We start from the raw sequence: 12,068 nt of genomic DNA on the forward strand, positions 1-12,068 counted from the left end.
CAGTCTTGCATTTCTCCTCAGTATCTGATGATTCAACAGACACCATTCGTCAGGAGGCAAGTCAGAAAGCTGCTGCTGTTTATCTGCGGCTCAAAGGAAAAGTATCGTCAGCTGAGGGATCTGCACACTCTTGACTCCCATGTGCGCAGCATCAAGAAGCTCCTGGAGGAGCAGGGCATCTTCCTCCGGGCTGGCGTGGTCACAGCCACGTCTGGCTCTGCTCTGCAGTATGACACACTCATCAGTCTGGTGAGTGTCTTCTGTGCAGTGGTATAGACGACTTGTACAGAGCTTTTATGGTTTTTCATACTCATTCTTTCATTGTCTTATTAAGATCACATAATCTGTGCATATTTTCCACAACCCTCATTTGTTAATTCTTCGTCTATTCTGTTTCTTTGCTCTGTTACACAAATGTCAGCTGCTGGAAGAATTGAGCTGTTTGTAACTTTCTGTGCTTAAGTGTAACTTGCTTTTCTTGGTGCAGATGGAACATCTTAAAGCTTGTGCTGAAATTGCCACTCAGAGGACGATCAACTGGCAGAAGTTCTGCATGAAGGATGACTGTAAGTTTCAGATCAGTGTGTGTAACTGCAAACAACCAAACTGAAGGCCAGTCGTGTTGACATAATCTTTTCTTTTCCCTCCTCTTGTCTCTTTCTCCTCTCTGTCCAGCTGTGTTGTACTTCCTGCTCCAGGTCAGCTTCCTGGTGGACGAGGGTGTTTCCCCTGTACTTTTGCAACTGCTCTCCTGTGCTTTGTGTGGCAGTAAGGTGCTGGCCAGCTCTTCCTCCTCCTCTTCATCATTCTCAGGAGGAGGCTCTGGTGGAACTGGACAGACCGGAGCTTCTCAGTCCTCTCAGAGCAAGTCCTCCAGTAAAAAGAGCAAAAAAGAGGACAAGGAGAAGGACAAAGAGGGTGAGGCAACAACACAGACTTTGTCATACTTCACACTAAACCTTGTTTAGATAGCACACAGTGAATGGTACAATAGGTAGCTGGACAGGATATTTGGGTATCAAAAATGGATAGTAGATGCCAGGGCCATGACTGTGTTGTATTGTTGTGGACTGACCACAGGTGATGGAGTTGGCAGCCAGGAGGATCAGCTGTGTATGGCTCTGGTCAGTCAGCTTAACAAGTTTGCAGACAAGGAAACCCTCATCCAGTTCTTGCGCTGCTTCCTGCTGGAGTCAAACTCATCTGCTGTGCGCTGGCAAGCCCACTGCTTGGCACTTCATATCTACAGGTACTGCCGGCATCTAACACTTTCAGACATACACAGGCAGCTTTGTTGGGCTCAGACTCAAACCCAAAGCAAATCTACTATCAAATCTATTTTCAATATTTGCTCTTTTTCTAAGACCATTATGATTGAACGTTAAATTGTAGCATTGCTAAACAAGCAATGGAAAGAATGTGGGAATTAAAGCAATAAATTACTGAATGGTGAAACCGCATCCTTGGACTGTGGCTGACGTGAAAATCTCTCTGTAGGAACTCCAGTAAATCTCAGCAGGAGCTGCTGCTGGAACTGACTTGGGCCATCTGGCCTGAGCTGCCTGCATATGGCCGCAAAGCTGCGCAGTTTGTTGACCTGCTTGGATACTTCTCACTCAAAACCCCTCAGACAGAGAAAAAGGTTTGTTCAGACTATGGCTGTACTGATTTTAGCATAGTAATTATTATTTGATTATTATATTGTTGCCCTATATTGTTATAAGATCATAAACGGCTGACTTTTGAACCATATTCCTTTGTGTTTGCACATACACATCAGTGTAATTTGTGAGCCTTGTGCGGGTTTTTCCAATTACTCCCAGTAATTGATTTCTGCTTTTGACATGCCGTCTGGATAATGAAAGATTGTTTGGCTCCTCTTTGATGTAGTTTGGCTTTCTTGCTTAAAACACAAGGGTAATTTGACACAGAAATAACCAGACTTTTCAATTAATAAATTATTAAGTTAGGCTGTGTCCATAATTTATTGCTGGAAGTTGTCCTCCTGAATGTCTTCGCCTTTTTGTCATTATTCTCTATTAAGTTGTTTGAGTGGTTTCCCTTTTCTGTTCCAGTTGAAGGAGTATTCCCAGAAAGCTGTGGAAATCCTGAGGACGCAGAACCATATCCTGACAAATCACCCGAACTCCAACATCTACAAGTATGTCGACACAGACATGCTGTCTTGTAGCTAGGAGAACGCAGTTTCATATAGTGGACATCCTCTACATAAAAATTTAATAATTTGGTGTTTTCTTCTGCAGCACTCTGTCAGGTCTAGTGGAGTTTGATGGATTTTATCTGGAGAGTGACCCCTGCTTGGTGTGCAACAATCCAGAAGTTCCCTTCTCAGTATGTGCAACACACCTTCACAATCTCTAGCCAGAAAGTGCACAAGAAGTTTAGTTAATAGAATTATTCTGCAAGTTTTTTCACTTAAGTAAGTGTGCGTGGCTTTTGCATTGGTTAAGGTTAGTTAGACTATGATTAGTTTTGGTTTTGTAATTTTAACTGCTAATACAAGGTGTGACAGGCCTTGAATGCTCATCTGTACATCTGGACTACTGTTATTCATGATGCAAGCTATGGCAGAATTATGCATTTGCAGACAGAACAAGGATAAATCATGAGAACATTTGCAAGGGGGCTTTTGTAAAGCCATACTGGTATAATATAGTCTGTTATTGTTGTTGTTTTCAACATTGTCGTGTTTGTCCTCCAGAATATAAAACTGTCATCGATCAAAGTGGACACTCGCTACACCACCACACAGCAGGTTGTCAAGCTCATTGGCAGCCACACCATCAGCAAAGTCACAGTGAAGATTGGTGACCTCAAACGCACTAAAATGGTCCGCACCATCAACCTCTACTACAATAACAGGACTGTACAGGCTATCGTGGAACTGAAGAACAAGTACGTTTTGAGAGCTGCTTGTCTTTTTTTTCACTGATCATGTGTTCATAAGGGTTTTTTAGCAACAATATTACAAGATACAAAGATTACATAGTGGCCACTTACCACAGTTTCACACTCACTCACTTGACAGTATAAAGTAAAAGCTCTTGACTGTCTCTTTTTAGGCCTGCTCGTTGGCACAAAGCCAAGAAAGTGCAGTTGACCCCGGGTCAGACAGAGGTGAAGATCGACCTTCCTTTACCCATCGTTGCATCCAACCTGATGATCGAGTTCTCAGATTTTTATGAGAACTACCAGGCGTCCACTGAGACCCTGCAGTGTCCGCGCTGCAGCGCCTCTGTGCCAGCCAACCCTGGAGTGTGTGGCAACTGCGGAGAGAACGTCTATCAGTGCCACAAGTGCAGGTGAGAAGCAGGTTTCCTCTGCAGGTCTGAAAATATTGGGAAACGTATAGAAAATAATTGGGGACATTGAAGTTAATTGTATTTTAAATTTCCGGTTGTTCTCTTGTTCTATTAGGTCCATCAATTACGATGAAAAGGACCCCTTCCTGTGCAATGCCTGTGGTTTCTGCAAATATGCCCGATTTGATTTCATGCTATATGCTAAACCGTGCTGTGCTGTGGATCCCATTGAGAACGAGGAAGACAGGAAAAAGGTAAATATGAGTGAAAAGGAAAGGAGTCAGAAGAGGCAGGGGGTATAGCTACAGGACACATTTAATACATGATACACCCTCAAAACTGTTAGGTATAGGCACCAAAAACTACTTTGTTAGGTTTAGGAAAAGATCTCAGCGGATGTGTGGTGTACATCGTGCACACACCTTCCCATGTTGTCACTGGGACCTCACGAGTTCCATTAGAAGGCAGCAGAAGTCTCTGTCTCTACTTCCACCTTCACTTTCACTTTTTAATGTATTTTCCTGCAGGCTGTGACCAACATCAATACCCTGCTGGACAAAGCTGACCGGGTCTACCACCAACTGATGGGCCACCGGCCCCAGTTGGAGAGCCTCCTGTCTAAAGTTAATGAGGCGGCGCCAGAGAAACCACAGGTCAGTTTGAAGAGGGGTCTGAGCAGTTTTTCTTTTTTAGTCTACCACAGTGGTGCATAAGAAATTGAGGCATGAGTTATGTAAAGAAAGCCTCTTTGACCACATTTGCTTTGAACTGAAATGTATATGATGCACAGTTTAACAGATACATCACACATCACAAACTGGGATTATTTAGATAAGTCTTTCAAAAATCATTTTTCAGTAAATGTGAATCTCTGCAAGCCTTTGATAGCAGCTGACCAACATTATTGGCATGGTAGTAATACATCATCTCCTTTTCATAAATCCCTGTAGCAGAACTGCGAAAGGTATGACTTTAGGTCATTGTAGTAGTAATTGTGTATTTGTAGATTTTCTTGTTTCCTTAGAAATGTTGATTTAAGTGCGTTTTTTTTGTCTTATCTCTGCAGGTTTTTCCCATGAAATTATTCTCTCTTTTCCTGTCTTGCCCTCAGGACGACACTGGAGCAGGTGCAGGACTTGGTACATCCTCTGCTAATGTCAACAGATACATTCAGCAGCTGGCTCAAGAGTACAGCGGAGACTGCAAGACATCATTTGATGAACTCTCCAAGATTATACAGGTTATAAAGGATACAAATTTTACTTTGCCTCTTAACTGCTAGCATTTAGTTTTCTCCCTGCTTACATATAAGTCTGGCCTTTTCTCTCTGTTTACAGAAAGTGCTTGCATCTCGGAAAGAGCTCCTGGAGTATGATCTGCAGCAGAGAGAAGCTGCCACCAAGTCATCCCGCAGCAGCAGCAGCCACCAGCCAACCTTCACCGCCAGTCAGTACCGTGCCCTCTCTGTGCTGGGCTGTGGCCACACCTCCTCAACCAAATGCTATGGCTGTGCCTCGGCCGTCACAGGTCACTGTATCACACTGCTCCGCGCACTGGCCACCAATCCAGCCCTCCGGCAGATCCTGGTCCTCCAGGGTCTCATCCGTGAGCTGTTTGAGTATAACTTAAGGCGAGGTACAGCAGCCATGAGGGAGGAGGTGCGCCAGCTGGTCTGTCTCCTCACCAGGTATGTCCCTCTCCCATCTGGTAGTCAAGTAGAAGAGTTGAGTAGAGTTGATAGGTATCCATAACCTGAACTTGACAAAGCATGGCACTAAACACTGCCAGAGTTATGGCCAGTCACTCCCACCGCTGAAGAAACTATGCAGTGTCTTTTGTGACTGTAAATGAAGTTGGGGCACCCCCTGCTGGTGTGTTCTACCTCTTTTCATTCTGCCTTTCATTCTGTCTTTTTTCCAGAGATCATCCAGAGGCCACACAACAGATGAATGACCTAATTATTGCCAAGGTGTCGGCTGCACTCAAAGGCCACTGGGCCAATCCTGACCTGGTATGTCCTCTTATGTGTCCTGCTGGAAGTTTAAGAACTTAAGCAAAAGAAACACGGAGAGAAATATTTGCAGACATATGTGTTATTTGTTGGAAAACATTTTTATCTGAGCAGCAGAGCTCCTGGATTGAGCAGTTTAACTTTGTTGAAGAATTCTGAATTTCGATATCAACGTGATGTCTTTATTTTTCCAACAGGTTAGTAATCTTCAGTATGAAATGCTGCTGCTGACCGACTCTATTTCAAAAGAGGGAGGATGCTGGGAGTTACGGTTGCGTTGTGGTAAGCCTGATATCATAACCTCAAACCTCAAAAGATGGTGATTTTATTTTATTATTATTTTTTTTTAAAGCTCTGTTTTATCTTATCAGCCTCTGGATTAGTTTCATGGGGAGTAGCTTATGCTTAAGTCAGATTTAGATAACTTCTGTTTTGATTTCATGCTATGTAAATAAAATGTAATTAAATTCTTCTGTGTGTATTGTATTATTGGTCGAGTTAATGAACAGTATGATCCATTACAATACATCCTCTCCATCAACCATCAACCCAGTTATCTGATTGTGATTGGGTTTAGTGGGAGACATTCAGCCTGACCTTTTGTCCTTATTTTTTTTTTTTTTTCTCCCAGCCCTCAGTCTGTTCCTCATGTCGGTGAATATAAAGACGCCTGTTGTGGTGGAGAACATCACTCTCATGTGCCTGAGAATCCTGCAAAAGCTGATCAAGCCCCCTGCTCCCACAAGCAAGAAGAACAAGGTGAAAAGGCTTTTACTCTGCCATTCAGCTGCTGCTGGTTTTCTTCTGCCTGTTAGAGGGCTGTCAGTGTCAATGGTGCAGTGTAGTTGAGGAGATGGAAGGGTGAAAAACTTTTCATGACCCTGCCGTTATTTGAACCGAACAGAGAAAAAGCAAAGCCGTCATCTACACAAATAACCATGGAAGGCCTTTTTATTTGATAAATCAGAAAAATAATTACATATTTTACATTTCATTTAAAATACACCAGCTCAGGAAATGTAAGCATTGCATATGCAGTGACTGTAACTGTGTGTGTTTGCTTTTGGTTACAGGATGCTGCTATTGAGTCTCTGACCACAGTCAGGCCTTACAGCAATGAAATCCACGCCCAGGCTCAACTGTGGCTCAAGAAGGACCCCAAAGCATCTTATGAGGCCTGGAAAAAGTGTCTCCCAGCAAGAGGTAAGTACTGTTTCTGATCAAATATACAGCATATCAGTGTAGCAACATGGTTCTCTTATTTTTTCAGTTAAATAATGAAAAGTCATGATGATGAGTTTTTCCCTGTTGAATCTGTTTTGATCACCACAGGACAGGAAGCTGTGTCAAAGCCTCAGGGGAAGGCTGAGTTGCGAAGGCAGTACCTGTTGGAGAAGTATGTGTGGAAGTGGAAGCAGTTCATGAGGTCCAGAAAAGGCGAAGGCCTCTTTCCTCGCCTGCTCAAACTGAGCCACAACAACTGGCTGCGGCAGGTACAAAAAAAAACCAAAACTTGAAAATACAATTTTGATGTGCTTTGCTTTGAAGTATTTTTAGTGTCCTGCTTCTGTCATGAGTATCTTTTGTTAGAAATCAAATTCAGAGCCAGTTAATCTCTAGAGTTCTATTTGTTGCAGGTCCTTTTCACACCTGCTACTCAGGCAGCCAGACAGGCAGCTTGCACCATTGTCGAGGCCCTAACCACGATTCCTAGCCGCAAGCAACAAGTCCTGGACCTGCTCACCAGGTATGAGCCTAAAATAGAAAACCAGCAAATCAAACAAACATCACATGATACTCTATTAGGGATTAATTTACTATTATCACATCACTGTAAGATTTCCTCAGTACTAAACGTTGTATGGTATGTTTGTGCAGGTACTCTGTTACCTTCTTAAATCTGTTTGCAGCAACAAACACAAATTGTGATGCAACTGATTGTGTCATTTTCAGACAAATATTTCTTAGCTTTATTGATGATTGTCTCAAGCACAAGTAGGAAAAGTGTTAAAATAATTGAGACCAACTTTTTTGAACTAATGTTAAGAAAGGGAAAATGCAGTGAGCCCTTGGAGCCCAGCTATCAACCTGACTTGGTGTAAAATGACCCTTGTGTGTGTGTGTGTGTGTGTGTGTGTGTGTGTGTGTGTGTGTGTGTGTGTGTGTGTGTGTCAGTTATCTGGATGAACTGAGTGTAGCTGGAGAGTGTGCAGTGGAGTACCTGGGTCTGTACCAGAAGCTCATCAAGCCAACACACTGGAAGGTTTACCTGGCAGCCCGTGGAGTCCTGCCCTACATCGGTAACCTGATCACCAAGGTAATGGCCCCCAACTTCAAAAGAATATCATATTACAGTGAGATAAAGGTCACTGTTTTCATAGAAAATCTGTATTCACCGGTCACCGGTTTCTTTGAATTAAAACCTTTAGATCTGTTGAAATGTTAACTTCAAGAGCAAGTTTTGATTTTTGTACTTTTCCTTACATTTCAAATGTTTGGTATCTATACTGATATCAAGTATGGCAGAAGGGATATTCATAAATCAATATCATACTTCAATCAATACAACAAAAAAAAGCTGGATCTTTCAATTTTCTGTTTACTTCCCTGTTCAGGAAATAGCCAATCTTCTGGCGCTGGAGGAAGCCACACTGAGCACAGACTTGCAGCAAGGCTATGCCCTCAAGAGCTTGACTGGTATGTTAGCTTCAGTCCTGTTGTTTGTCTGACCATGAGATTAGTAGACATGACACTGTAGGTGCCGGCGGGTTTAGGTGTACTGTTTAAATGATACATATGATTTTTATACCACAAGGAAACTTCAGGGTGATTCATTTTTGAAAGTTGTTTTGATGCCATTTCTTCAATATGTAAATTAATTGAATGTGTTTGTTGCCACTGCAGGATTGCTCTCGTCTTTCGTGGAGGTGGAGTCCATTAAGCGGCATTTCAAAAGTAGGTTGGTTGGCACGGTGCTCAACGGCTACTTGTGTCTGAGGAAACTGGTGGTGCAGCGCACCAAGCTCATCGATGAGACTCAGGACATGTTGCTCGAGATGCTGGAGGACATGACTACAGGTCCGTACTGATGACGTTCAACAGACATAAAATCTAAAATGTGGTTCCACTGCTTCACTTTGGTGCTTGTAGCAAGTATTTATGTTCATACTTCTTAACATAAAAGAAATCTTTGTCCAGCCATTAGTGATAACATATTGATTTTAATAAAGTCTTTCATCGCTGTTTCCATATTTCAATAAAATGGGTAAAGCACAACTTAGAAATCTCCTTCTGCTTTTGACAGATGAAAAAATCTTGTGAAATTAAATAATTTGGCGAAGGTCATTGTACGTTGTCAATGTGTGTGAAATATCAACCTTACAAATCTTGTTCTGTTCACAGGTACTGAGTCTGAAACCAAAGCCTTCATGGCAGTATGCATAGAGACTGCAAAGCGGTACAACCTGGATGACTACAGGACACCCGTGTTCATTTTTGAGCGACTGTGCAGCATCATCTATCCTGTGAGTTAGCTTTACCCTGGTGTAGTTCAGCTAGACATTTCCTACAGAATAATGAACTGAATTGGTCATCATCTGGACTTTTTGTTTCCTCCTTTGTGTTTAGGAGGAGAATGAGGTGACGGAGTTCTTTGTGACCCTGGAGAAGGATCCTCAGCAGGAGGACTTCCTACAGGGCCGCATGCCAGGGAACCCCTACAGCAGCAACGAGCCCGGCATTGGCCCCCTGATGAGGGACATCAAGAACAAGATCTGCCAAGACTGCGACCTGGTGGCATTGCTTGAGGACGACAGTGGGATGGAGGTAAACAAACAATTTAGAAACTTCCACCCCCTGCATGCTTAAAACACCATTTTTTGTTTTGGTGCAAGCTTTTATTGATCTCTTTCCTCTTTCTCGCTGAATTCATGAAAGTTGACTTTAACGGATGTCACTCTGCTCCTCTTTCCTCAGCTTCTGGTAAACAACAAAATCATTAGCTTGGATCTGTCAGTGGCAGAGGTCTACAAGAAGGTTTGGTGCCCTACAAACGAGGTGAGTCCTTGTGAGATTGACAGTGAATGATTGACCCTTTTAAGAACATCTGGAATTGTGCAGACTGTCAATAAATTAGTCACTCAGCATGTTGACTTTTCTCCCAAGGGTGAGCCAATGAGGATCATCTATCGAATGAGAGGTCTGTTGGGAGATGCCACTGAGGAGTTCATCGAGTCACTGGACTCAACCACAGGTTAGATCTCCTGTTAATTTACAGTATGGTATTAATTCTCAGCCAAACATAGCTTGACCAATGGTTCTCGTTCTAAATATCGCTGTTGTATTGACGCTGCTCACCGATGTGTAAGCCATTGGCCATGCTCTTGGCCGTCACTGTATTCAGTACCGTCTTGAGTGAGTAATGGAAAAGATGACTGCTTTACGTCATCACAACTGAAGGATAAAAAGTGTTTTACCTGACCTTATTGCAGATGAGGAGGAGGATGATGAGGAGGTGTACAAGATGGCAGGAGTCATGGCACAATGTGGAGGACTGGAGTGTATGCTCAACCGGCTGTCTGGGATCAAAGATTTCAAACAAGGAAGACATCTGCTCACTGTAAGCCAACATTTACACACAAAGAAAGTTCTTAGTGATAAAGATATAATCTTTATTCTTTAACCTTCAAAGCTCACTGTCACATATTTAAACTGTCCTCTATATACACAAATGATAAAAATGAGTAGTAACCGATTCCAACAGAATTTTGCAACTGAAATCTAATGAAAGTCAGTAATTATCAGTTTGTAAAGCAATCTCTCCCTCTCTCTCTCCTGTAGTTAACATGGATTCATTTTACTCTTTAAACCTTTACTCTGTACTAAGAGGAGCATTACTATTAATATTTGCAATAAAATTCCAGACCGTTTATCCATCCCCACCAGACTTAATATCTTTTTCATTTTAAATTGATATAAGTCATAAAGAAATGTTTTTTTAAACAACAATGTTTTACTTTGGGGAGTTTTGACATCGTGATCCCTTGTGCAGTTTTCATAAATACCACAGTCGAGTTGACAAGTGTGAATCTGTGTCACTCACAGGTTTTGCTGAAGCTGTTCAGTTATTGCGTGAAGGTGAAGATCAACAGGCAGCAGCTGGTCAAACCAGAGATGAACACACTCAACGTCATGCTGGGAACTCTGAACCTGGTGAGTTTTACAGTGACTCTGGAACTTTGCGCTGTGTGGTCTGATTAGTGGGGATGAGGAGGACTTTAATGCAGCACAGTTGAATTAATCAACTTCACATGATCGTGTAATTTTAATCAAGCTTTTGTAGTACAGTTCATCAGTTACTGTTTTAAGCATTTTATAAAACTCACTCTGAAAGTCCTTTTTCCTCCAGGCTTTAGTGGCAGAACAGGAGAGCAAGGACAGTGGTGGAGCCTCCATAGCGGAGCAAGTTCTGAGCATCATGGAGATCATTCTAGATGAAGCCAACGCTGAGATTTCAGAGGACAAGGTAAGCAACTGAAGCAGATTCACCCTTCTGAGTAAAGAGGAAGAATAGAAACTTTGGACCTTTTAATGAAAAAAAATGTAGTCATACTACTGTTTGATTGAAACTGGGTCTGGCTTGTCTTTTGCAGGGTAACCTGCTGCTGACAGGAGACAAAGATCAGCTGGTCATGTTGTTAGACCAGATCAACACCCCGTTTGTGCGCTCCAACCCCAGTGTGCTGCAGGGCCTCCTGCGCATCATCCCATACCTGTCCTTCGGTGAACTGGAGAAGATGAGGATCTTGGTGGAACGCTTCAAACCATGTTGCAGCTTTGACAAGTAGGCATCACTCAGCTTTCATATATAAATGAGCACATATTTGAAGTTTTTAAAATGGATAATGTTCGTATTCCTCTAAGTGTCTAAGTGGAACTGACGCCCAGCTTTTTTCCCCTAAGGTACGATGAGGAGCATAGTGCAGATGACAAAGTCTTCTTGGATTGCTTCTGTAAGATCGCTGCTGGAATCAAGAATAACAGCAACGGCCATCAGCTGAAAGATCTTATTCTCCAGAAAGGAATAACACAGAGTGCACTGGACTATATGAAGAAACATATCCCAAATGCCAAAAAGTAGGTCTTGTGTCTTGTGTGGTCCAAAGATAGTCTATCAAACCTCTGAGATGATTAAATACATGTGCTTGATAGTTTCAACCATGTCCTCTTGCTCTGACCTCTCCAATTAGTCTGGATGCAGATGTCTGGAAGAAGTTCCTCTCCCGACCAGCTCTACCCTTCATTCTCAGATTGCTCCGTGGTTTGGCTACCCAACATCCCCCCACACAGGTACAAAAGATGTTTGATGAGAAACTCCACTGAATACCCAACAGCGGAGCTCTGAGATGAACCATTGAAATGTTTGACTTAACTTTGACCTTCCTAACATGACCGGATGCCCTCTTATCATCTGTTCAGGTGCTGATAGGCACAGATTCAATAACCAACTTGCACAAGCTGGAGCAGGTATCCAGTGATGAAGGCATCGGCACACTGGCGGAGAACCTTCTGGAGGCGCTGAGGGAGCACAGTGATGTCAACCTGAAGATTGAAGCAGCCCGCAGGGAGACCAGAGCTGAGAAGAAGCGTATGGCTATGGCCATGAGACAGAAGGCCCTTGGAACACTGGGAATGACGGTACTCTCTTCTTTCTCACTCTTTTCATTTTCATCGTT

At 42.8% G+C, this 12,068-nt stretch overlaps 1 protein-coding gene across 5 annotated transcripts in view; it reads left to right on the plus strand.

The window, feature by feature from the left end:
- The window catches only part of ubr4 (ubiquitin protein ligase E3 component n-recognin 4), a 50,866-nt gene that overhangs the window by 34,307 nt on the left and 4,491 nt on the right, over window positions 1-12,068 (plus strand). For all 5 annotated transcript variants that reach the window (XM_076741106.1, XM_076741107.1, XM_076741109.1 and 2 more), the window contains 33 exons: window positions 22-249; window positions 488-566; window positions 676-918; window positions 1,081-1,249; window positions 1,498-1,642; window positions 2,076-2,161; window positions 2,265-2,352; window positions 2,723-2,916; window positions 3,084-3,323; window positions 3,439-3,577; window positions 3,851-3,976; window positions 4,435-4,563; window positions 4,661-5,010; window positions 5,244-5,334; window positions 5,532-5,616; window positions 5,966-6,093; window positions 6,408-6,537; window positions 6,667-6,827; window positions 6,972-7,081; window positions 7,510-7,651; window positions 7,950-8,031; window positions 8,239-8,412; window positions 8,737-8,858; window positions 8,962-9,159; window positions 9,310-9,390; window positions 9,499-9,586; window positions 9,825-9,952; window positions 10,438-10,545; window positions 10,742-10,858; window positions 10,986-11,176; window positions 11,296-11,469; window positions 11,583-11,682; window positions 11,812-12,030. In XM_076741106.1, coding sequence (XP_076597221.1) covers window positions 22-249; window positions 488-566; window positions 676-918; window positions 1,081-1,249; window positions 1,498-1,642; window positions 2,076-2,161; window positions 2,265-2,352; window positions 2,723-2,916; window positions 3,084-3,323; window positions 3,439-3,577; window positions 3,851-3,976; window positions 4,435-4,563; window positions 4,661-5,010; window positions 5,244-5,334; window positions 5,532-5,616; window positions 5,966-6,093; window positions 6,408-6,537; window positions 6,667-6,827; window positions 6,972-7,081; window positions 7,510-7,651; window positions 7,950-8,031; window positions 8,239-8,412; window positions 8,737-8,858; window positions 8,962-9,159; window positions 9,310-9,390; window positions 9,499-9,586; window positions 9,825-9,952; window positions 10,438-10,545; window positions 10,742-10,858; window positions 10,986-11,176; window positions 11,296-11,469; window positions 11,583-11,682; window positions 11,812-12,030 — 4,845 coding nt within the window. The remainder of the gene's footprint in view (window positions 1-21; window positions 250-487; window positions 567-675; window positions 919-1,080; window positions 1,250-1,497; window positions 1,643-2,075; window positions 2,162-2,264; window positions 2,353-2,722; window positions 2,917-3,083; window positions 3,324-3,438; window positions 3,578-3,850; window positions 3,977-4,434; window positions 4,564-4,660; window positions 5,011-5,243; window positions 5,335-5,531; window positions 5,617-5,965; window positions 6,094-6,407; window positions 6,538-6,666; window positions 6,828-6,971; window positions 7,082-7,509; window positions 7,652-7,949; window positions 8,032-8,238; window positions 8,413-8,736; window positions 8,859-8,961; window positions 9,160-9,309; window positions 9,391-9,498; window positions 9,587-9,824; window positions 9,953-10,437; window positions 10,546-10,741; window positions 10,859-10,985; window positions 11,177-11,295; window positions 11,470-11,582; window positions 11,683-11,811; window positions 12,031-12,068) is intronic.

The sequence above is a fragment of the Chaetodon auriga genome, chromosome 10 (genome assembly GCF_051107435.1).
Source record: "Chaetodon auriga isolate fChaAug3 chromosome 10, fChaAug3.hap1, whole genome shotgun sequence".
Classification (NCBI taxonomy): domain Eukaryota; kingdom Metazoa; phylum Chordata; class Actinopteri; order Chaetodontiformes; family Chaetodontidae; genus Chaetodon; species Chaetodon auriga.